At 40.0% G+C, this 26,648-nt stretch overlaps 1 protein-coding gene and 1 long non-coding RNA gene across 8 annotated transcripts in view; both read left to right on the forward strand.

Annotated features, from left to right (window-relative positions):
• The first annotated feature begins 4,639 nt into the window (after positions 1-4,639).
• The window catches only part of LOC110988817 (chloride channel protein B-like), a 167,512-nt gene continuing 145,503 nt past the window's right edge, over positions 4,640-26,648 (forward strand). For 4 of the 7 annotated variants that reach the window (XM_087137605.1, XM_087137607.1, XM_087137608.1 and 1 more), the window contains exons 1-6: positions 4,640-4,771; positions 5,398-5,596; positions 9,049-9,124; positions 10,164-10,428; positions 12,930-13,059; positions 22,735-22,815. In XM_087137605.1, coding sequence (XP_086993731.1) covers positions 9,079-9,124; positions 10,164-10,428; positions 12,930-13,059; positions 22,735-22,815 — 522 coding nt within the window. In that variant the 5' untranslated portion in view covers positions 4,640-4,771; positions 5,398-5,596; positions 9,049-9,078. Of the gene's footprint in view, positions 4,772-5,397; positions 5,597-9,048; positions 9,125-10,163; positions 10,429-12,929; positions 13,060-22,734; positions 22,816-26,648 lie in introns of those variants that run through there. The other 3 variants (XM_022252684.2, XM_022252687.2, XM_022252691.2) reach the window with 3 other exon arrangements.
• On the forward strand, positions 13,066-21,811 carry LOC147798771 (uncharacterized). Its single transcript, XR_015425553.1, has 2 exons — positions 13,066-19,387; positions 19,824-21,811. It is a non-coding gene; the product is annotated as an uncharacterized LOC147798771 (long non-coding RNA).

Below are 26,648 nucleotides of genomic sequence, written 5' to 3' on the forward strand. Positions count from 1 at the left end.
TAGTAACTCTATGTTGTAAAAAAAATAGTATAAAAAACAACGCGTCACGGGTTAAAATTTAGTCATAACCATGGATATCTACCAAGAAATACACAATTGTCAGACTTACAAAGAACTGGGTCTCATTCTCGAGACGTTTCAACTGATCAACACGGGTGCGGTAACAACGACGATCACCCGGACGATGGCGTTGACCCGTGGGCGGAATTTGAGAAGGATGTTTGAGAGGACGAGGGGGCGGAAGAGCTACCGGAGGAGGAAGACGAAGTCTTCAGCCTACTCCAGGCCGGTATAACGCCTGTCTGCACATTGGCATTTCAAAGTCCCTGATGAAAGGCTTCCCCGAACATGCTTGATAAAACTAATATCGTGGACCACTTTATCATCGGCCAGCAGAATCTCGTACAACTTACAGGGATCGCTCACGATCGTGACTTGAGGCATGTTTAGTCTCTGACCGAACTTTCCCCAGAACGAATTGAACATGAGCTTAGCCAGTGCCCTAAGCCCTGGGTCTATTTTGGAAGCATCTAACCGAATCCCTTCCCGTTGGAAATACAGATCGATGTATTCCGCCTTATCTCTTTCGGTTTTGACCCAACCCGGCCTTCCCGACGCTTCGACTTTTAGTTTCAAGAATATATTGATGTACTCGGTAAATAATCCGCCGGTCTTGGTGTCCGTATTATATTGTTCACTGTGTGAGAAATGCCACACTACCTCCATCTTTACCACCTTGTAACCCAATTTGATGGCCTTTTCCAGTTCAACGAAAACCCACGTACCGTGCAGCGCTCTTTCATCGTCTGTGTGTTGGCAAGGGGTCTGTTGTTGAGTGTCTACGCATGTGCGGCAGAGCGGAAATGTCAACTTCCCACCCAATCGATAAGGCAGTAGGGGATGATACAGGGTCGGTGGAGGTAGGACGCTACATTTGATGAGACCGTAATAGTCGGACACGTCTTTAAAGTTATCCGTTATAATCTCGGGGTGATAGAGCGGGTAGGAGCAGTACTTGTTCGTGTAGGGGTACAGGGAACAAAAGTCCACGTAGTGAATCTTTTCGTCCCCAGAGGTTTGATAAAATAACCGGGTGGCGTTGGTTCGCTCCCCCGTAGAACGCGTCCCTAGGATTCAGCGTGGCGCGGGGTCCGGTGATGGCTTCGTCTTGCAGCGCGCGTTTCATGTCTTTGGGTAAGGTGTTGAACATGGCCTTCCATTCGCATTCCCACATTTCGACAAACTGTTTACAGGTGGTTCGGAGAAATGATTTCCTCTCCTGAGTGCGCGTGTACAATTCGGCCATGAGGGTCATGAGCGTGTTGTTGACCGTCTTTCTATTGGGATAACACTTGACGCACCTGTGAAAGTAACAGCCGTTGAAGGAATAGATAATCTGATTTTTGGTGTCATATCCGTCCACCTTGTATTTTCGAATCTGTTTTAACCTTTGTTTCTCGCGTGCTGAATATAAGTAACCGAGGTGAAGTGCACGTAGTGTAACCACTGCAGCGCGACTTTGGATTGATTTTCTTCATTGTCGTAACCATGAGGGGGGATGATGGCTGTGGTATCTGCGCGTAGAAAATTCCTCCTGTACACTAAATTACAGGCGGAAGCGATGGTGATGCAACTCTTGAAGGGATCCACACCGGGACGCCCTCCCCCGTGGAAGTGACCCTCTTGAACAACGCGCGAAACTGTAGACAACAACGACTCAACATATCGACGTCGCTGATACAATACTTCAATAATTTGTCTTGCAGTACGAACTGTTTCCCCTTTTGTTTCTCGTACCAACTATAGAATTCCTGTCTCTTATCCGAGCTCATACCTTCCGGGTCGTAGTATTTAGCATCGGGGTAGGGGCCCGCGTAATCTTGGTTTTGTTTCGTATTCCAGAAGTGAGGGAAAAATCCTTTGTGCAATTCCTTCTGACCGAAGGCTTGGGGCAACTCGGCCAACGCCATGGGCAGAAAATTCATGGAATCGATCACTTTACGTTTAAACTGTGGTAACATGATGGCTTGTATTTTATACCCCGTGTATATGATCTCGGGTAAGATAGTATTATCGTACAAGTAACTGAGCAAAAAATACCCGTCGTACGCCTTCAGATTGTGCGCCAAGGCGATTGAATTTAGCGTATCTTTGGAACTGAACAGCCAATCGCAGAACTCTTCCTTACATTTATCACTCCTGAAAATCTTCTCGCGCAAATGCGAACAGTGCTGACACGATTTATACATCGGGTCGTTCTCCAACCTTTCGGCACAAAACTCACAAACCACGCAAGCAACACACAAGTTGGGTTCGTGAACGCCGTCATCTTGAGTACATTCAAAATCAAAGAACACGTATTTGGCCACTTCTTTCTTACATTTGGCCTTTTTGTTTCCACCCGCCCTACAGTCACGGTCCGTACTCCTATCCGCGCTACCCTCGTTTGCGTGTGGGGGAGAATCGTCGTTGTCACTATTTTCCACGGGTTTGATAAAACACTGATGATCGATCGATCCCATTTCTTTGCAAATGGAACAATACCTTTGGGTACAGTCGTGTTCTCCGCGCTTGCCGTTCATATTGATATTCACGAACACATTGCAGCGCTTGCACCGATAATACGTTTGACAGACTGTTTTGTCCTGGATCATTTTACTCTTGTGATTATCGAAAAACCTTTGGTCTTTGAAATTGCGGTTGCATTCCAAACAGTGCACCCGAGTGTCTATCACCCTAAGGGCAGCCGACAGACATACACACTTTGCAGTCATCTGCGCATCTCGTGTGTTTTTCTTTGGCATTATACCCCACTTGACACTTGTCGCAATAATAACCCCTGTTTAAAAATGCCTTCATGGACGTGATCAGATTGTAATGATTGTCGTGAAAGAACAGGTAGATGGTATGTCGGCGGACAGGCCCTTTGAAAATGGCGGCGTTACAATGATCGAACGATAACACCACAAGGCGGTATTTGGGTAAGACGTCCTGAAATTTGCAAATTTTGATCTGTTTTACTTTGGGATGGTTTTCTATAGTAGCTATCCCCGTCACGATCGCCCTGGCGCAACACAGTTCCGTCACATCATCTTTAATCTGAATGATCGACTTCTTATTGCGTAACACATCTCGAATTTTCACCACACCGTGAGTTTGGGTCCTGCCCCCTTTTTGCATCCGTATGTGCACGAAATGAATATCAACCCTATCGTCCAATCGAATAAATTGGTAGGACTGCAACACTTGCTCGATACGAGCCAGAAATCTCTCGACCGTTAATTCGTCGACGCGTAGAAATGGCAGAGCAATGGGAAAATTCAAGTGAGCCGATTGAAACACCAACCTTACTCTGTCTTCGGCGGGGAGACCGTCCGTTAACCTCTCCAAAATGATCTCGAAAATGGAACCCAGGCGTGGTAAAAACTCTCGTAATGATAAATGGTCCATGTTCCTGAACTGAACTTTGTAATCATACGTGGAGGCTTGATACTTTTTTACAAACTTCTCATTAACGTCTACAATATCGTAATAATCTTGCAGTCTCTCCACGCGAATCCTGTTCCTAGGCGGCTGGTTATCTTCGTCTTCCTCCTCCGGTAGCTCTTCCGCCCCCTCGTCCTCTCAAACATCCTCTCAAATTCCGCCCACGGGTCAACGCCATCGTCCGGGTGGTCGTCGTTGTTACCGCACCCGTGTTGATCAGTTGAAACGTCTCGAGAATGAGACCCAGTTCTTTGTAAGTTTGACAATTGTGTATTTCTTGGTAGATATCCATGGTTATGACTAAATTTTAACCCGTGACGCGTTGTTTTTTATACTATTTTTTTTACGACACAGAGTTGCTACGTCAGCACTCCCTGTTATACTGCACGGTCTATTGGTCTAAGGATTAATGCCGGAGCCACTGCCTGGTACCTTTGTGTAGGGATTATGACTCATACCTTCCAGATTACTTCCGGACTTCCCGGTCGGCCAACCTCTATTGTATCGCGATCACAACCATTTGGGGGCCTAACGGTCGGCCCACGGTCTATAGTGTAATGTTACTTACGTCCGGACCTCCTGCCCGGCCGTGGGTCTCTTGTGTTGGGGAACATTTTAAGATTTTGGATCAATTATCAAGATGTATTTTTGCGTTGGGGAGATGTTAATTATATATAACGGGTTTGCCCTTATCCAACGTATATTTACATCTTGATAATAGTTCGCGGTACCCGCTGCTTCATTTGACTCGGACCGGCCAGCCGACCCCGGCAAGCTCGGTGGTCGAGTGGTTAAGACATCTGCACTAGTAAGCAGGAGGTCGTGGGCTCGAGTCCCACCCGAGTAAGCTTGTGAGGTTTTTTTCGCAAGCTCTCGGACAAGCACTGAGCATACAGTGCATATTAATATACGTTGGGTAAGGGCAAACCCGTTATATATAATTATGGGTCAACGTGTACCCTAAACATTGGACCGTAACAATTGTACTATAAACAGTGTACCATAAATAATGTACCATAAATAAATGTACCATAAACAAGTGTACTATAAAAAGTGTACCAAACAGTCCCCCCCACTACTGTCGTCGCGTTTTACATCAACGTGGTGCGGTATAACCCTGTAGGAGCGACTTACATTTCATTGCCTAAAGAACTGGTGGTTAAAACAGCGATCATCAACGTTCAAAACAGGAAGACCTCGGAGTGCATTCGCTGGGCGTTAAGAGCTGCGTTAGGCTTATATTCTGACAAAGTGAAAGTCAACTCGAAATCAATCCAGATACCAGGTAAGAACTTCAACATATACGACAGCAAACAGTTTAAATTTCACAAACGTGGACTTTCCAACACCGGTTTTACAGATTTCACGCATCGAATCACAAAACTACTTAGCGATCAGTGTATTCGTTTACACAGGAAAAGACGGTGTCTATATACTTCAAAAAACTAAACACATAGGCGAGCCAATCAATTTAGTTTATTTTAGCCTGGGTGAAACGGCTCACTATTGCTAGATTAAAAGTTTCTCTAGATTTATGGGCGACTTCAGCAATCACAACGGTAAATCATACTGGTGTTTTAATTGCTTGTCTCACTTTCAAACAGAATAGAGACGCAACAAACACCAAGAAGATTACCAAGGAATGGACACGGCGCCTTGCAAAGTCGAATTACCTCAAAAGGGTCAACACATTCTCAAGTTTGAAAACTACAAAAATAAACAAGACGTACTAGCGCTCTCATCCATTTTTCACCTGTTGGTGAAATAAAAGAACCAAATTTTCAGTTGTTCACGTTGTTTCATAGCTAAGATACATTCCAGCGAAGGATTTATTTTAACATTGCTTTTTTCTGTATTTTGTTTGTGGGCGTTCCTGTGCTCTTGCTGCTATGCCGTGATCGGCCTCCGTAGAATTGCTGTCCATTACGTACGTGTTAACGACTACTTGCAGCCGTAAAAATATTAACGTGCAGCCAAAAATCCGGCCGGAATTTAGTGCCAATTTCAGCCTGGATTCAGGCCTACAATCGGGTATTGGTTTTCGGAACGAAGCGTCAATCGGAGACGAAGTCGAGTATTGGAAAACGGCCTAAATGTTAGTGAAGAAACAGTAAGTAAACCCACCTTTCCACTCCATGTATAAAATTAGATTTTTAGTATGTTGACCAGTGATTTTTTTATAGGTTGGGGCGAAGTGGTAAATACTAGTAAAGTGGTTGTGGGCGAAGTGGAAAATGGGCGAAGTGACAGTGAGCGTGACCCCTTCGGAATCGTTTAGCGTATGAAATACTTCTCTCCGAGTTCATGATATTCAGATTAATAATTATTTAGCAAAAGCTATTATAAAGCATGGAGGATTGGATGGTTTATGAATGGATGGTTTATTAACAAAAGACATCATTGCAGTAAAAACTGAATCGTGACATACTCCTACAGGGTCGACCTATTACTGTAATAGAGCCTAGAGTTGACCCTTGATGGCATGCTTCTGGAACCCTTGGATATGAAAAATAACCAGCAGAAATTTTAGAATTTGTAATATTTTTTGTTTAGTTACTTCTTGAAAAGGCCCTTTGTAAAATATTTGCAAGCATGTCAATTTATGGAAACTGAAAAATGATCTGACCTAAAAGAGAAATATCCTGCCAAATACTGAATACTGAATACATAAGTGATACATGTACATGTATCACTTCCGAAAATCCAAAACATGCAAAATACATAAATAAGGCTTAAAATGTAATTCTGTGGTCTCGTACGCAGATGAACAGAACAAATGTTACACAGTTACCTTTTTGGGGGGTCTTTTAGTGAAAGCTAGAATAAAAAACGGACCCAAATATCCTGATATTGAAATTTATAAAGAAATAAACTCAAAGCAATAACACTGAATAACATGCTTTTACAAAAGATTCTAACTTGCTGACGAGACCTGCTTGATATCAACTCAACCGAATATGGAACCCATTGACTGTGGTAGGTAAATCTTTGCAACGTTGTACAATCTCGTTTTCACGTAAAAATGGGGAATGAAAATAAACGTGCATGAACATGAAGACCTAGGAACCATACTGCTGGAAGCGAAAGGTTGTTTTTGAAATTCATGTTTCACCCATCTCCAGATGACTTTTCTTAAATATTACTTGAGGAGGACAAGGGGAAAGTTTCGACATGAGTGTTTCTTGGGGTGGTTTCAGTTAGAAATTAAAAAAATTATAGGATGGGCCCATGTAAAATCCCCACACGCGGATGGCGCAGGGGTTCCAGAAGCTCATTGTGTTACCTTTTACTTTCAGGCTCTATACTATACATGTAGGTTTACAATTCTCATACCAATAATATACTTTCAGAACTGTAAGGTTTATACAAACCTTGAAGATTGCCATGTACATGTACAAACTCCCGTAAACACATTCTGGCTGTTTTGATTGTGCCATTACCCTTCCATCAGAGCTTTTTGTGCAACCAAATTTCATACGTGCCTTCCTGATGAACTTAGATGTCAGATGGGGAGGTTTGTTTACCTCATGGTGAAATTCTTGAGCATTTTGCCTATCCACACTACAGAAAATCAGCAGCATCACTGAGCGTACATGTACATACATGTACTCTCAACGTCTGTCAGCTGTGTGATAGCTTGACTAATTGCAACACAGCTCCTATCTTTTCTTTTCAGTTCAGAAAGTACCAATATTCAATGTACATTAAATTAAAATTGTACATCTAAAACTTGCATTGTTTGAATCGAAGGAGTTCCCATACTATTTAAAACACACACAGTATTAACTGACCACTTATAACCAGAATGGAAGAAAAAGATAAGGTATAAAGAAGGTTTCACAGACTTCTGAGAATAAAAAGACAAGGATTGTCTTTTTAGCTTAAGGCATGTTCTTCATACAATGGACCAAAATGCAAATCCGGATGTCATTTTTCAAATTTTTCAATCTTTTAGAAGTTTTCAAAACTTCTAAAAGAGTGACTTTGACCATGTAAAATACAAATTAGCACCTTCAGATAAATTTATAAAAATGATTATATGGGGATAATTAGGCATAATATGTACTTATGGTAGACATTTGGTTGGCTACCAGTGCAAATCAAATGGAGTTGAATTCATTTAAAGTTTTATGTCAAAGTGTTTACACCAGAGGACTTGATTTCAAAACTTCTTTCAACAGGAAGGAGAATTCAGTATATTTTTCGACTGATGTGTTTTAAAGCACCCAAAAATATCTTTTAAAAAATATAAGCCACAAAAAAGAGCACAAAATTGACGGAAAATGATGAGGAAAGTTTGGCTCTCTTCATTCTCTTACCGTTTATAATCACTCTCACTATACCAACATATTATCCAGGTCTTATACATGTATTTTTCAGCCACCAAAAATTATCTTTAAGTTTGGCTGCATCAAAAATTTATAATGAGAACAATATGTTCGTTGCAAACATCATATTTAACAGAATTTTGATGACGTTTGAGAATTTTGACAGAAACTGCATGACGTTCGAGAATGCCAAAAATGCTGTCACATGAAGTGCTCGAAAATTCCATGCACGATTTTCATTTTGCCGTTTATTTTGGAGATAACTCCGCTGAAAAGGAAATTAAAATTAACAACTCTGAGCATTTGAATTTCATCTTGAATCATATTTTATGTCTCGAACGTCATTTTTTTGGCAAATGTCATTCAGAATGACGGATTTTCTTTTGAGAAAAATTGTTCCGAAGAGAAAAATCGCTGAGCGTCACCATTCCGTGGAGGGGCTAATGAATATTGAATAAAAAAGAGGGCGCTATATCTGGGCTGATATCAAAGGTCAAACAGGCAACAGTGCAGGGAAATGTTTCTCTAACGTAACTGCAAGAGATTGATGGAAGCCGCAAAATTGCCACAATCGCTATTTTGGACTGCAGTTTTTGGGAATGTACTTCAAGAAAATGTGATCGGTCCAGTCGTAAAAGGATGATGGTTTGGCGGTGTTTTTTTGCAAATTTGCAAAAAAGGCATTCTTTTTGTTCTGATTTTTTTTTTCTTTTTCCTCTTCTTCCTCTTCTTTTTCTCCCCAAAAGGCCATCTAATTTGTGCACGTTTTTTCTGGCCACCACTTTAGTGCCTAAACAACTTCCAAATGTCATTAAACTTACACCAATGAAGGACTCCTTATGCATAGATGATGCATGACATCATGATGATGTCATCAAGTAATTTTTTATTGATTTTTTAATATTTTTTCGGCCCATTCACTTTGTACACGTTTTTGAGGCACAGTTTTGGTCACTCAGCAATCTTCAATCATTATCAAACTTACACCCAATGACGACCCACATGCAAAGTATTTTCCAAATTAATGACATGATCATGACGTCATCTTATGATTTGTTATGCATTTTTGCCTTTACTTTTCCAGTATACACAAATTGTTCAAAATTGCAAAACATTGCGAAAAAGCCATCTGTTCTGTTGGTAAACAGACAGATAAGCTCTCGTTTGCACTCTTTTTTAAAGCTTGAGTTGTACATGTACATCGATATATGGATTTTACTCGCTTTTTTTGCAGTCGATTTTTTGACACTAATGACAGAATCGAATGACGTTTGCGACTGCCGACTTCGGGACCCAATTAATTGTTTCAGGTACTTTTTAATTTCGTGATTTTGGTTTTAATGTTTGTAAATATCACCTTTCACCACATATAAATCTGTGTAAAATTTACCTCGGAGATTATAACTCCTCAGTAAATTCTGTTTGCTCGGATATTAAGAGGGAGTTCATGTCCCTCAAAATTGCTAACGTTCGAGACTTTAATTAACTCCAATTAAGTGGAAAGGTTGACATGGTCATCGTTGTTCCAGATATTAGCCATGACTTGCCTCATTACATCAAATATTAGAAATTAAATCACTGCTGTTCACTTCAGGAAAAATGAACCCCGAAAGTTTAACATTATCTAATGGTCCATATTTTGAGGAACCTGCCTTAATGTAAATGTTACACTATTTTGTAAACAGATCCAGGTTCGTAAAACTTACTGAGTGTTTGGCCATTTGTGTGGAAATCAAAGGGTTTGTTGATTTTGTGAGAAATTGTGACAAAATGATTTTCAAGGGGGGAGTGAACAGTTGTCAGACCATCAGGTATCAGCCGTTAACCACTTCATGCCGGGGCATTTTTCGATGTTGATGATGCTGGGCCGACATGACTATCATTTTTTCAGTTTTTCAAAAACTTTCAAAAATTCATCATTTCATTTAACGGTCGTTTATAGCCGCACGAAGTAATCTTTAGGCACTACTCTAAGTTGACAGGTGACCTTCATTGACGCCCGAGTATTTCAGCCAGGCTAGCAGCCTTATAAACAGAGCCCAGATTGTGCGGTGTTGTATAAGTGTCTTTTGTTCATGAACCTGGCTCAGCGTGCAGCGGTGCTGTGTGGCTCATCGCTGCGGTGGTGGAGCGCTTTTGTCCCCGGTGGTAATCCGCTGGCTCTCAATGCCCCAAACCCTGGTATACGGTTTCAAAACAAGGCTGGATTATCACCACTTTTGAGAGTGAAAAATGTCGGTAATGCCCAGCAGCCTGGTCTTTTGTTCGGAGTACCAGTGTGTGTTGGTAAAATAGACCATAAAACTATCTTTGGCTTGCTTTTATTGTGTGTTTTTTGTTTCATTTCAGGAATAACTGACTTATTCAACCTCCTTGCCAGTATGAATAGTTCTAAGCGCAGAGTCACCTTCCAAGCTGCTGATAACACAGAAGGGATTCATCCAACTGATGATCAGAGTGGGTTTTTTGCCAGAGGTCGAGATTTTGAGAGTCGCTATGTCAATCACCAGTACACTGAGCAAGAAAAAGAACTTCTAGCTAGCTATGAGAGTGTAGATTATCTGCCATCTCATAGTCATGTGTATGAAAATTGGCTGAAACAGCAGCCTAAAAGGTACTTTCTCTTCATGTACATGTATGTGGCTTTAGTGGAATAGAGTTCTTAATAGTAAGGAAATGAAAATGGTCATGATCAATAATTTGGTTATTCATTTTAAGGTTGGAAACTGCGGTATAACTTTCTATATCTATTAAATACTACCATAACAGCAGTCTTTGTTTAAATCCCATTTGTCTCCAGTGTACAACCCAAATACCTTACGAACAGCTTAAATTATTTCTTTCAAGAGAGTTTTAACAGTAGACTTAAATCTCTACTTGGGTGTGCATAGTACATTTGTGGCATCACCAAGTTCAAACATTTGTGGCAGTTAAAGAACAGCTCATGCTTTCCACATTGGAAAGGTACATGTACATGTAACCCATTAAACTTTTGAACTAACTGTAAATATAAAGAGGAGGCAATTGGAAAGCATATTTTGAGATTAACATGTTGACAACACTAACACACTTGTCCATGCACAAGCCATTTTTCATTTTCTTTGTGTGTGGCATCTGATAATTGCCTCACTACACCATTAAACTTCCCGGAAAGTGCACAGTTGTGTAGGCTATAGCCTGGAAGATGGACTCTTAACCGTTACCCCCATGTGAAATCCTATTGAAATTGGAGGATTTGGGACTATTAGGGCTGTGGCATTGGACTTGGAAGACAATGTTAGGGTTTGACCTGAGCCTATATGTACAGGTACCAGTACATGCTCTAAAGATTGTTATGTACATGTACATGCAGGGAATTCAAGCATTTTTTTTCACAGCGCACAATGCAACTTATGGTTTAATTATGCCATTTTACAGATAGCTTCAGACAGATTTATAACAATGTCACCTATCTGCAATGTGGTACTGATCTTTGTTACAGTCAAGTATTTGAAGCCCTTGTACAATGTAGTTTTAGTTATAACATTTCATTATAAGGCAGTCTGCTGACAATCTTTTGCAAGACATAAGTGACTAGATCCAATTAGTTCAAGTTTACCACCACTGGTATCTTCATTTTTTGGCAAGCTGTCAAGCAAATGCGAGCCTTTGTAATAATAACTTCTGTCCAGGCTGGCCAGGTAACTATAATTATGTCATTATTGTTTGCTTTCCTCTTAAATTTCATCAATACCAAACCTAATCCTTATACAGGCTTCTTGCCCGGAAGTGGATTTTATGTATTAAACAAGAAATTGAACCCCCAAATGTTAAAGTTTCAGGAGTGTACCCAAGATTACCAGAAGGGGGGTTTAAAATGCAATGGCTTGAGATCAAGAGGGTCCAGTGATATGACTCCAAGGGAAGAAGAATCAAACCTTATATCTGGTGCATTTTAAATGCCCCAAAAGATTTTTTTTATCAAAGGTCCTTTTTGTGGTGGTTTTTATTAGTGAAACAGTGGAGACCGGGTTGTATTGAGGTGCAAGAATCTAAGTACCAAGTTTTCTGATTTAGTTCCAAGTGTGGGCTGAGTTTACTGAAAATCAAGTATGGGTCAAGTACTTGCCAGAACTTGAGACGTACCTGAGTACAAGTATGAGTACTCCAACACTGAATGGAGGATTACAGACATGACAGAGGATTAGAAAAGGCAGGTTCAAATGCCCAGAACTTCCTTTGTATGACCTAGAGCTATAAATTGTATGACACGTACATAATATATGCATGAGTACACTGTGCTAGATGCAAATTGTCATGACAGTTAGGTTTTCTAGAATTGAATAAGCATTCCAATCTGGTTAGGATTTTGGTAGGGTTGGGTTGGGGAGTTGGGGTTTGGGATGGGATAGTGGCTGGGCGGGATGGAGATTCAGGTGGGAATTTGGGGGGAATTAGGAAGAGTGAGTGGATTTGTCAACTTGGGGTGGGATATGTTGTAGTCAGTGATGTGGATGGCAATGGTGATTGAATTAAGAATTGTTCATTTTTTAAATTATGTTCAACATTTACCTTGGATTTGATCAATTAATTAGACTTTTGACTCATTTCACATAGCCATAAATTGTTGATAGTCGGAGGAGAGATCACAACATGATAGCAAAATACATGTACATGCAAGTCACTGTGTGTGGCCGTTGAGAGAAAATACACAGTTTTGTGTGTTTACTCAAATGAAGTTATTTGCATATATGTACATGTATAAAAGTTGCAGGGAGGCATGACAACTTCACTGCTGTAGTTTCATATTTTGACACATTTTCCTGTTTTCTTGGCAAAGTTAAATGAAATGACATTATTCTGGTACTATTACACTGGTTATCCATATATATATACTGCTACTCTGGTTAATATCCATAATGGCAGTTGATCTTAGGATGACTTGGGCTCAAGAAACGCTTGTGTTTGCTCTCCAAAGACTATTAGGTATCGATGCTACCATGTAGTAGATCCTAATCATATACAGTACACAGAAAGAATGGTATTAAAAATGATAACTGCTTTCAGCTATTTCCATTTAGTCATTACTTCCCAGCAGTACTGTAAAAATGTTTGCTTTGTTTGACTTACATATAGGTTGGACTGGGATCGATGGGTAATGATGGGCCTGATTGGCTTCACTACCGGCTTGGTTGGTTTTTTGCTGCACCAAATGATTGGGCTCATTTCGACTTTGAAGTGGGAAAACACTCAGGATTACCTTATCGTAAGTGTGATTGTACATGTGTACATATACATGTACCAGTACATGGAGGGTATACACTCATTTTTAAAGTATTTGAAATGCCAAGATAAGAATTATTGAAAGATTTGTAGGCTCTGTTACTTTGTACATGTCCAATACCAGCTGCAGTATCACAAAGGTCATTTCACTAGCCTTTTCTACTGTGTACATTGTGATCCTGTCTGCCAGTGTTGTCAAAAGTCAAAAGCCTTGAGCATGAGTCACATGCCTCAAGTCTTTTTTTTTTGCCGAGCATACCTTGAATTCTGTGGTTTTTGCTTGATATGCTTCTTGTTCAGATTGCTTAGGTTAATAAATCTTTTTCCAAAGAGCTATGGTTCATTACAAAGGAAAAGCTAGCTTTTTCATCCGAAATGAAAAGAATCCACCATGTAAACTTTGGCTACAAGAAGGTATTACTTTATTTCTTTACTTTATTAACCTTCTATGCAAGGGTCCAGAACAAGTACCCTGATGGAGCCCATGTTCGGTAAAGCTGGAACCCCATCTCCTGACAGAAGCTTTTTGTTACATTTTAAAACACAAGATGTGTTAGGGTAGACTGGTCTCATTTTGTAAACTGCTGATGGCATGTTTGAACGCTCTGATGTGATGCCATATAGTGTCCACCTTGTATTACATGTAGCTTTATTGAATAGAGCGATCCCAATACGATGCTTTAATCGTCGATCTGTTCACTTTCGCGTTTGAAAACTAGGCTTTACGTGTCAGCTTCAATTCTTAATGTGATCAGACGAATGAAAGTAAGGAGTCAAGACACAAAATACATAAAGATATGTTAAATTCAGACTTTTCAGGCTGCACATTTTTGTGGAAGAGTCTTTCAGGATGATTCCACACATCAAATCAAATGAAAAAATAACGGCAATTTTACCGCAAACTAATGTACCTGCGATGGTCGCGTATCTACATGTACAGTGGGCGGTTTAAACTGGAGTGGCATCACACTTAAGAACCGGATACTGCATGTACCGTGTCGACTCTGCGGGCGGTGTCGAGGTTCAACACAAAGGGCCTCGGTTTCAATGCTGATATGTGCAGAGGGCACTAATGTGAAATCCCTCTATGTAGTGCTGTACATCATGCATACCGACGAGTTTAAGCAGAACTCCTTGGTAGCAGACACTTTTATATGACACCATAGGGCCTGCTGTACGTGTGTGCGTGTGGTCATGAACCCCTGCATGCGATTTTCTGCCGTCCGCCATCGAGTTATGTATAGAAAGAAACTTGCACTCTTCTCAAATTTGTAAAAAGTTTTCTTTTTTGTTATGAAAACATTTTCTTGAGTCACGAATCACCAAGCTCAAGTCTGATTCAAAGTGGTTGAGTCAGTTAATTTACTATGTGACTCGGGTCGAGTCTGAGTCACCAAAAAGTGAATTGAGTCAGAGTCCTGGACTCATGTCCTATAACACTTCTGTCTGCTCACAAATTAGCAGGTTTGTCAACTCGGTCCAGGGTTAATTGAGAAGCATTTACTTGTAAATTATGGTGTTATAATGCCCAATTGTGCCGTAATCATGCTCTGTTCCCTGCAGACAAAGGGGCTTTTATCAGATACGTGTACCTTGCAAGATTTGAACTGTCCAAGGATGGCCACAGTAACTGCAAATATTACACGCTTAAGCGGAGCCATGTGTGTTATTGTGTGGATGCTGTAGAGCATTATTACGTCGTATTAGGGTGTTATAACGCCATGATATGGTGTTATTACACCTTAAAAGTGGGCGTTATATCGCCTTAATAGGGCGTTAATACACCGCAATTGGGTGTTATAACAACTTAATAGGGCGTTCTTACGCCGTAATAGGGCGTTATTACGCTGTAAAAGGGTGTTTATTATGCCTGAAAGTAGGGCGTTATTACGCCCTAAATAAGGGTGTTATAACGCTGTAAAGGGGCATTATAACGCCGTAAAACAGCTGCCGTTTGCCATTCTTGCCAATTGACAAGTAATTGTAATTTTGGCTATTATATCATTGACCTGGCAAGAAAAATTGGCAATTATTTTGCAAATTTAGACAAACCTTATTACTTGTTCCTCAATGAAATTTCATTTTTTAATTTCTAACTTTCACGAACAGTTCCCACCTACGTTCGCTGTCGCAGTGGTGAAAACACATGCGCATAAGCAACAGAACGCGTGAAGTTGATACATGTACTGTACACTCTGGTCGATTACACTACATCAGCCGTACATGCATATTGCATGCAACCCTAAAGCTGCAGGTCAAAAAAATCATCGATGTTGTAAAGGTTTTCTGCAAGTTATTTATGTATGTATTTTCTGTGTTCATGAGTTTAACCCCTTTGCACTGGGAGGCGGCTACAGCCGCCATAAAAATTGAGATCCTCGGCCTGCTTTTCAGCTAATATTCTAATATTCAGCTAATACGGTGAAAGAAGGCAGTCCCTGGCGCTTTTATATATGGTAATTGGTCTTTGTGCGTAGCCCAGAAATGAAAAGGCCGATTTTGCATCATCATCTTTTGCTTCACAATAGTCCCCACTTTGAAAAGAGGCAACAGGAATGTGTAAGGGTGAGTAGAGCCGCAACAATCAGCCTTTTCACCATGTAATTCAAAGCGTGCAGAGCACGTAGGGCATCAAACCAGGAATTTGCGGTTTGTCAGGTGGCCTTGGTGGCCAAGCAAGGCTGGAATTCTTAAAGAAGAAATTCCCGTTGTCAGGGGGTTAATTTGAGGTTGTTTTGCTCATACTTGAAAGTTGAAGCGAGCGTGTTTCAAAAAATTCCTGCCGCAGCACAAGGTTTATCGCCCGCTGGTCTGGATGCATCACGTGTGCTTACCACGAGATACTCGGACATTGTTGGCCAGTTTGCTGTCATGATTGCCTGAGTAGCACTGTGTGCACTGTGAATTGTCCATAATTCTGGTGAATTGTTGACTGTTGAAATTTTTTATATAGATTAACACAGGTGTTCATCACTCTTGAGATAATTTTGGGAGCCGTCGTTCCCATTCATGCTATTCAATCAGCACAAATAATTGCCCCCTCCCACCAAAAAATTTTCTGACCTAATGCCCGATTGTGTAATCGGAAGCACAACTATTTTTTGGGCCAAATAAAAGACTGCTTACATGCAGTAGGCCTAAGTTAAATAACCATAATAATCGCAGATTTCGAGAAACCTTGGGCAATTGTTGATCCAATTTGGGGAAGCAAATTTATTGCATGCCTGCCCGATCTGGCAAGCTTAAAAAAAAATTTGTCGCGGCCCGAGTCTGGTTGAGTGTAGGTCGGTGAACAGGTACGGTATGTGTGGGCTCCACAAATGTACAAGTTGCGTTTTACTTCCTGGGCTTTGAACATGAATAAAAACACTAAGTCTCCGCATAATTTTGTGCTTGCTTTATATACGTGTAAAATGGAGCAACCTCAAACCTGACAAACTGGATGCCTTGATGAGGGTTGCTGCTGCAGGTCTTCCAAGAAGTGTGTTTGATTTCTATCAGGCATTCAAACTGTGGTCTGGTGAAAAACCTTGTATTCTTGGTATCTGAATCATTCATATGTGCATATATTCTTCAAATGTACTTACATGCACCTTGGAATAACTTACAGCAAAACTTATGAAATATGAGACGTATGGAAATTAATTCCAACAAACATTTGAAATATTAGACGTACAGGATGTAGTTTTTATTAAATGTTTGTCCGTTTGTAATAATCCATTTGAAAAGCAGTTCACACAAACTGAAAATAATCAGAGCGAATCATGTGTTATTTGTTTATCTTTATTGTCAAACAAATTGGCTACAAAAATACATGATGTTGGCTTGTAAATTTGTAGAAAATCAAACATTTGGCTGCAGCTGTGGTTATTAATTGAAATTTTCCAGCTGGAACCCAGCTGGAACCCTGTGATTATATGTGAAAGAGCATCTTTAATTTTTTTATTATTTTAAATATTTATTTCTATGAATTTATTTTTTGTACTTACACTCTCCAGTTCCTTTCCAAGTCCAGTTGTTTTGAAACCTTGTACGTATTGACTACTTTGCACCAAGGAGCCCAGTTTTGGGTTTGTTTTCCGTACATCTAATGCAGGACTGCCCGAAATTGGACAAAAGAGCTGGGCCTTGTAACAAAAGACCCTAATTGGAACGAAAGATTGAGTTGCTTGGAATTGCCATCTTTTTTCATTTGTCAATAGCGGAGGCAATCTCTCATTGTTTTGACAGATTATACAACAGTTTGTAGCAATCAGTGTGAGTGCATTACCACTGGGGACAAAAGCACTCCAGTGCTCCATTGATGAGCAATACAATACCGCTGTATGGTATGCTAATCTAGCCCATATTGAAAAGACTTCAGCAGTGCACTGTCCCGGATTTAGGAACAAAAGAAAATTACAATCACAATCTGGGCTCTTTTTACAAGGCGGCAGGCCTGGTTGAAATATTCAGGCGTCAGATGTTATCTGTCAGATTAGAGTAGCCACCAGACAGTCATTCGTGTGGGTGTGAACGTCCAGTAAATGAAGTTACGAAGTTTTAAAGAATTTTGAAAACAGAAAAAAGGGAAAAATCACCCGGCCCAGCAGAATCAACATGGATAAATGGGCCCGGCGCAAAGTGGTTAATACTAAACTCAATGGTCACTTATCTGTTAGGGATTTCATGTGGAGTACCTCAGGGCACCAAATTGGGACCCATCCTGTTTCTGGTGTTGGTTAATGGTGCAGCATTTGGAAACCGCAGGAGTAGGTTGTACATGGAAGTACATGTACGTAGATAATGTAATGATAGGTGAAGTTATCAGTCACGGCCAAACATATAACATGCTGGCCTCTCTTAATGACTTGTCACAATGGTGTTCTGATAATAAAGTACTAACCAAACCATCTAAATGTCATACTATGATAATTGACTCGGGAAGGAAGGCTAACACACACTCACCTGTCACAATAAATGTGCATCACTTAGCTGTGTAACGTCTGGTAATTGCTTGGAGTGACTATTCAATATACATGTAATTTAAAATGGGATGTTCATATTGCTGATATTATAACTAAAGCATCAAGTAGATTGTATACCTTATGCATTCTCAGGTAACTTGTGCACTGGTATCTGACCCACTTGATGTGGATAAATGTTATATTCATCCCGTTTTAGAGTACGCCAGCCTGGTGTGGCAAGACCATAGAAAGCCTTTTGAAGCCTTCTCAGGCACAGGGATTATTCATACACGACTGCACTCATTACATTAGTATTCCCCATACTGGAATCTAGAAGTAAGTTACATGTACTGCTGAAGTTCAGTAACAAATTACTGAATTCCATGACTTTAAGAGGCATTCTCCCACCTTACAGAGTCAGTGTCTGCAGTAGGAATTGCAGAAGTACCACCACTGCAGGTCTCCAAATACCAAAATGCTGCGTGGCCAGGTACACTTGCTAGTGTTCTAAAATAATTATTCTGTTCATATGCAATACTTTTTTTATTGTCAGGAAATCCAGCCCAGTTAATTCAGTCCATTGTTTTAGGGGAACTTTCCCACAGTCCCGACCAAGTATTTTTAGAAACAGAATGGCAATTTCAATTGTCTGGGAGTATAATCAAATTGGAGGTTGCAGACTTGCAGGTTGTTGGGGCCTGGGATCAAGATCATCAAATTTGCTAATTCCGCTGATTAGTGAAGTTAAACAGTGAACCTTCAAAGATTTGACCAATGGGGAAGTTTATATGCAAACCAAACTTCAAGGAGGGTTTGGTCAAATATGTGAGTGACCAATTGTATTCTTGATGTAAATGTCCATCAAGAGACTCCAAAGGGCATTTAAGGGCCTATGCTAGGGTCTGAATTCAGTCTGCATCCATACCACCCAGCAGACCACCGGTCAACAGCCCAGACACATAAGTCGACACAGTAGCCATATGGGGTGAGTTGCTGTCCTTAGAATATTTTCCAGTTGTAATCTACCTGTATGTACATGTAACTTCATTTTGAATTTATTTTGATGACATTGATGACTAGTAGAAACTGTGTCACTTCTAATGGACTTGTATTGCTTGCTTGTTTTTGTGATCAATCTCAATCACTGCATTCATCTAAAGTTATTTTAGTGTACTTCCCTCCACTTGTTTTGATTACCCCGTTGTTTGTCAAACTCAATTCAACAGTGACCTAGTTTGTGATTGATGATGATGTTTGGACACCTTGTAAGGATAAATTTCTGTTCTATTATATAGTTCAAGTGGCATCTGTGTTTATGTCAAGGCGGGTGTAGCCAAAAGTAGGAGAAAAGCTTAACATATCCAGGTTAGCTCCTGAATTATATTGTATATTTATATTTCAAGCAATATCACACTCTTTTGGAAGTGTTTTTACAATTTTTTGTATGCCAGATTTCAAAGTTAGTTCATGCCCACCAACAGAGATTAAGAGTTTTATTTTGTGTGCACTAAGTCATTTTATGATGTTTTATGTGAAGACTGTCACCTAAGATGTTTTAGTTCGAGGACACAGACTGTCTACCCAAGAAAGTGTGTAGTTGGTCACATTCCTTCAGTGGTCGTAACTGTTGAACAGCCGTGTATTGGTAATAAGAGAACTCAAGGCTATACACTCAAGCCACAGTGTATGACCTATGACATTTTACTACAAGTGTGTGTACAAAGTATTTGCACCATGTAATGTGTATGTTGTAAATGCTGTATTATCTACATGTAAATATGTTATTTTCCTAATATTACAGGGGTCCGTCGACCAATCAGATTGATCCTTCGACCAATCAGATTAGTCCGTCGACCCATCAGATTAGTCCACCGACCCATCAGATTAGTCCGTCGACTAATCAGATTAGTCCGCCGACCCATCAGATTAGTCCGTCGACCAATCAGATTAGTCCGCCGACCCATCAGATTAGTCCGTCGACCCAGCAGATTAGTCCGTCGACCCATCAGATTAGTCCGTCGACCCAGCAGATTAGTCCGTCGACCCATCAGATTAGTCCGTCGACCCATCAGATCAGTCCATCGACCCGTCAGATTAGTCCGTCGACCCATCAGATTAGTCTGTCGACCCGTCAGATTAGTCTGTCGACCATCAGATTAGTCCGTCGACCAATCAGATTGGTCCGTCGACCCATCAGATTAGTCCGTCGACCCATCAGATTAGTCCGTCGACCCATCAGATTAGTCCGTCGACCAATCAGATTGGTCCGTCGACCCATCAGATTAGTCCGTCGACCCATCAGATTAGCCCCTCGACTGATTGATTGTTGTACATCAGTCCATCAGTCCGTCAACCCCATTTTTTGAGGAGAGCTTCAACAAAGATTTTGGTCAGTTGTGGAGCAAACAACAGAGACAGTGTCGTCCGTTAATTACGGTCATATAAGTGAGAACCTTGTGCTTGTGGCATAAAAACCTATCTGGCAGTCGGGCGGATAATACAACCTCAATCAACTCAAAGTCTGCAGGGAATGCAGGAGATGGGGTTGTCTTTGATTGGCACTTTGTTACCAGGACCTGCAAGTTCTTAACATGTTTTATTGAATTTTAATTTACAATTTTTCTGTAGATTTTCTCCGCTTTTAACTTGAGATTTGTCGTGTTATTTGTTGAGCTTGTATTTTTGTTTGTTGGATTGTGTTTGGTTTTAATGATTAACAACAAATACAATTTATTATAATATCCTATCTACATATATTTTTATGTGTCTGATGTTTTAGAAAAGGATTCTTGGGGTTCTGTTTATAGTAATTTTTCTTCTTTCTTTTTCTTTAAATTTTTTTCATGTAATTGTACAGTATGAACCTTGTAGTGGTCTCATATGTATATAATAAACTAAAAAATACTATTTATATATGGACAATTTTTAGACATGAAAATTGAATGGAAAATTTGCTCACTTTTTCCGAACACAACTAAGCTAGTACGAGGGTATGAATGGTGCTCATTTTCGACCGAAGCTGGCATGTCCAGTCATGGACTGCAGGCTTTATCACAGTCAACGCTGAAAAAGGAACGATTGTAGCTGATTATTACGGCCCAGTACAAAATATAAACCATTCGGATAATATCCATCGCGTACCCTTTTGTTAGTTGCTTACATTAATGATTGACGCACACAGAAAAGCCAAAATTACCCCTGACATGCCTGAAATGAACCTGATATGAAGTATTTGTTGCATATCCGTAGTTGCCAATCCCGGTGTCGAAATGCTGCTACCCAATTTTCACATCTTTTCTTGTCTGCTAGGTTTTGCTTAAATACACCCTCGTTGGTATGTGCAGCCGACGGCACAACACGTCTCAGGCATTTGTTTGCCCTTGAGCTGAGCGAATGTTGGCTTGCTGTACTGCTGCTTGTTGTTGAGGTCCGTACCGTCGCGCGCGAGCGATAACCGGCAAAATGCTGCCATTACAAGTGGGCATAGCTAACGACGTCAGCAGTAAAATCCCTATTCAACAACGTACATTGTGACCGTGTATTAACATTTGATAATGCCCACTCAGATTTGATAATGCCCGCTGCGTAAAAAATGCTGTGGCACCTGGATATGAGACAGTGAATCCATCCCTATTGGTTAAAAGTCGGCATGCAACGCGGCATGCAGAACATGCCACACGTGTGCCAAGTCCATATATGGAGATTCTTTTGGACCACTTTTACAAGGAATTTATCGTAAAAAAATGGACAGGGTGTTCAGGAAAATAAAAGTAAAATTCCAGAACAAAATTGTTAGAAATTCGTCACTTATTGACACATTTTGAATCTCTGACTAAAAAAATGGTATTTTTGAATGGCAGGTCGGGAGAGTGAATGCTGATAATGCCCTCGCCTGTGGCTCAGGCATACATTGTTGGTTGTGTCTATTCCCCAGAGCCAGTCTTATACGTACATTAAAGACTAGCCAAACACACATTTATTCCCTTATTAACCACTTCCTGCCAGGGACTCGGGAATCAGAGATGTATGGTTTATATGTGTGGCCGGGTCTCCGAACTCGGACAAAGGAAACAAGGCCCTGTAACAAAAGACCGTACTCTGAACAAAAGACTAGGCTGCTGGGTATTACTGACATTTTTCACCCTAAAAAATGGTGATAATCCAGCCTTGTTTTGAAACCGTATACCAGGGTTTGGGGCATTGAGAGCGAGCGGATTACCACCGGGGACAAAAGTGCTCCACCACTGCAGCGATGAGCCACACAGCCCTGCTGCACGCTAATCTGGCCCCTATTGAAAAGAGGTCAGCAGTGCACTGAGCCAGGTTCGTGAACAAAAGACAGTTCTACAACACCGCACAATCTGGCTTCTGTTTACAAGGCTGTAGGCCTGGCTGAAATACTCGGGTATCGGTGAAGGTCATCTGTCAACTTAGAGTAGTGCCTAAAGATTACTTTGTGTGGCTATAAACGACCGTTAAATGAAATGATGAATTTTCGAAGGATTTTGAAAACGGAAAAAAATGATGATGCCGGCCCAGCATCATCAACATTGAAAAATGCCCAGGCGTGAAGTGGTTAAAATAACATTTCTAGATTCATCTGTGCATTGTTGGAATTGAACTGGTTTGAAATTTACACAAATTTTCATTGTCCTTGCTTATAGATATAATTGAATAATACACAAAACGATGTGATGGTTGTTTTATTTCAGCGGTCTGGTCTACCTTTAGCGTGGGTGTGGGCCACTTCTATCAGCTTGTTGTTGGTCTTGTGTGGAAGCATTATGGTCGTGGTGAGTTGTAAATATTGATTGGTGTAGACCCTACAATCTTCTTTTTTGATATTCTCCAAATAGTTATACACATACATGTACCTCTCATATTAAATATGATTGACCATCGGAAAAATCTTAAAGTCACATTTATATCATTTAAAGTTGAGAGTTACGTCTCAGCTGTTATAATTCATACATGTATTTATCAAATTAGAAATCATATACTGGTTTAAGACTTGCCCTGTGTTCATTAGGAATAAGCAAAGCTCCAACTTTGTTTTTTGATTTTCCTGTATTTCTTGACAATATTTTCCAGCAGTTTTTCTGGGAGACTTACATTGCTTGAATTTGAAATTGTGAATAGACACTTTAAAATCCATTCTTGGTTGCAAAAAAACCCTGATTTTCCCATTTAACATGTACATACATGTATATGTATACTTTCGAACCAAGACATGAAGTGTATTATCTTATATATTAATATGCAGATGATACCAGTTTGTTCTACTGTGACAAAGATCTTACTTCCCCTCACAATATTGTCAATAAAAAACGGAACAGTATTTGTGATTGGTTTAAAGCTGTTTGACCCTCTTCTATGACAAAATATTTCACCTTCCACACCTAAATGTTATGATGTGATTTTCATTAACAGGAAAAAACAAAAATCATCAAATGTCAATACTGTATTGGATAGTGTTCCTATTGGAAGATTAATAGGTTTAGTTTTTGGTTTTATCATTGATGATTAATTGAGCTGGAAATACCACATTGACGAGATGGTAAAGTCTCCAGGAGCATTGGCATAATCAGTAGATTGAAACATATTGTCCTCTTTATTGTACCAAAAATGCTCTACAGCTCGTTAATATTTTTTCTAACTGTAAAATTGTCTGCGGTAACACTTTTTATACATTTCAAATACATTGTAAATTGATAATGATGCACAAAAAAGTTGCTCGAATTATTACAAATTCTCCTTATAGGCTCACAGTCAACCACTTTTACATGAACTAAAGTACTTACATGTAAGTGTCGCAAATTTGAATAAATATCAACAAGCATTATTCATACCCGGTAAGTATAAACAATTTACTCCCCTTACAGCTCAGATATGTTTATGCAGCACTGTAACTTATAAAGCTATAATACTCATACATCCACTGACCTACATTTCCATATATCTCAACATAGAACGTCTACTTTTCAATACAATATCAAATGTTCAGTCTGCTGCCAGGCCGTTTATATGCTACGGGTACCATGTGGGCCATTCCATCGGGTTTGGGAACAAAGTGAGTTATAATAGTGAAATTTTAAAATCTTCCAAAAGGTTCATCAGTCATAGTTTTGAGATAGGAAAAGTTTAATACTTTTAAATGCAGAAACAATTAAATGATGATTATGTACTCACAATTATTCAGTGCACCATATATTGAGGGCTGTCACATAAAGTGTGGACTGTATGCAATATTTTGTGCACATACATGTACATACCGCAAAGTGATCCCTTTTAGGAGACTGCTGTACTAGGATTAACATTTTATAGATTGAAAAAGACTCAAAACAAAAAAATGAGACAAGACTATTGTACTTTTGTTCCTTTACAACTTGAACAAAAGTGCTACATGTATTTTAACTTTTGAAGTTGTCTTACAAACACAATGATCTCAAAGAATGCAACCAACAAGCGGTATTTAATTTACAGACCTTGGTCATCCATCTACTAAAAGATGTATGATCTCTGAAGACTTAAATCTGGACGAAAAAAGGTCTTGATGAACTACTGGGGATGTAACATTAACACTCTGTGTATGTTACATCCATACCACCTCACCACAAAGGCCAAAGGGCAAAGTGGTCAAAATGAATACAAACGCAAGACACGAAAAACTGTGCAATTTTATAATCAACTATTTCATTTAATTTTGAGTGGAACATAAGGAATGCTTTTCTCTTCAAAAGTTGATGTCATGGTGCAGAAAATGAGTTCTAACCAAGTCTTCCACTGACGGTGGATAATGCTATGTAATGCTCATGTACTTATTTCTTAATTAAATTCTTTGCCAAGCCACAAATGCTATAATTGTTAATACTTAATGATTCCCACTCATTCAAAAATCAACTACATGTTTCAGTGAACTACTATGTCATTCCTTTTCTAACCTCAGTGGAGTGATTTTGTTTGCCCCCGAGAATGGTGTTGCGGATGTACATGTAACATCAACACTGCACTCATGTTACGTCTACATAGTCAATCTTTGAAAAAAAAAGGACTATTTAACAAGTTAACAATGATATATTCATACAAGTATGTATTAAAACCCTATTTACAAGCACTAAATAAAGTTCTGCAGTCCAGTTGAGGGATGCACTTTCGCATGTTGTTGAGGTAGTACTGTTTAATCCCAAGCTGGTGAGTCAATTCTGTCAGTAGCCTAGCAATAACACAAAACACAACGAAACAGTGTGGGCCTCACGACAACAGAATTATACACAAAATAGAAAATCAACGTGTCGGAACAAACGTTTGGAAAAATGATAACATAATGAAAAAATAAAATGTAAAAACAATTTCAAGATGGCCGTTGTTCTTGTTCATATTTCCAACAATCGTTGGTTTTTACACTGTTTAAGGACACTGAAATGAAACAGACAAGCTGGACAAGAGTGTTCTAAATACAGGGAATTTGTCTTGGAAAGTTGTTCAAGAAATTAAAAAACAGCTGGTATTCTTGTCCATGTGGCCTGCATATCGATATCACTTGATTTTTTTTTTTACTTAAGCTTATTGGTAGGGTCAACATGAAGATGTGGAAAGTGACTGATAGTCTAACGTAAGAAGCTACTACTTGTAAGTTTTTTATCATGTTCATGAAAAATCCATGCAGTTGCCAATATTATTATATCAAGACTAAAATACAATTCATGCTTCATTTTCGAAGTGGTCAATAGAATTTTCTTGAGCGAATGTCAATATAAATGCCAACATAACGGATCAAGATGTTCACTTTGTTCCATGTACCCCTCAGAAATTGGGGTCCGTTATCCGCAGCCACCACAGCTCTCCCATGGCGAACGATAGACCCCACAGTTCTGGGGCTAAGTATGACAAACATTGACACCGAATAAGAAACCCATGTAAAGGCACTTGGGCTGCCCATGGAAAGACACATAAATTTTTTGCAGGCTCCTTAGCGCCGATGCAAATGCACCATAAATCTGGACACTTGCATTTACTGAACTGAACAGCCGGAAGAAAGCTCATGATGTCTGTATCACCAGAGCCTTGAGAGGAGCGGAATATGGGACTGATCATCATGTGATCAGGTGTCGATTCACTGTGCAAGGTGCAGAGAAGCAAAGCCCCTAAAAGGCTTGACGTCAGCAAACTTTGAAGATGAACATGATGCAAGATGATCTTGCATCTGCAATCCTTTCTAATTACACCCCAACTCCCAGCGACACTATGGAGGAGAGTGGTAGCAATTTCAGTCATGCTTGTACAACCAGGCCAAAGTGGCACTTGGGCACCGTAAGTGCAGAAAGATTAGTTTAACGACTCTGAAGAAGCAATTACTGATATGCTGGTACAGAAGAGAAGAACCCTCCGAGCATGCCTTGCCAACCCACAGAGCCACAGAGTCGGAGCAGAATTCACCACAGCCAAGGCCAATCTTGAGAGAGAGCTCAGAAAAATGGAAGACGAGTAGTGGTACGATAAAGCCAATGAGATAAGGCATCTGGTGGACGCAGGAGACTCTAGCGGATTCTTTCAGGCTCTAAAGACGGTCTTTGAGTCAGATGGTGCCAAATCTAGTCCTGTGCTATCTACAGATGGCTCCACCCTG

The sequence above is a fragment of the Acanthaster planci genome, linkage group LG06, assembly GCF_054643075.1.
Source record: "Acanthaster planci isolate LZ-2023a linkage group LG06, COTS_SCS, whole genome shotgun sequence".
Lineage (NCBI taxonomy): Eukaryota > Metazoa > Echinodermata > Asteroidea > Valvatida > Acanthasteridae > Acanthaster > Acanthaster planci.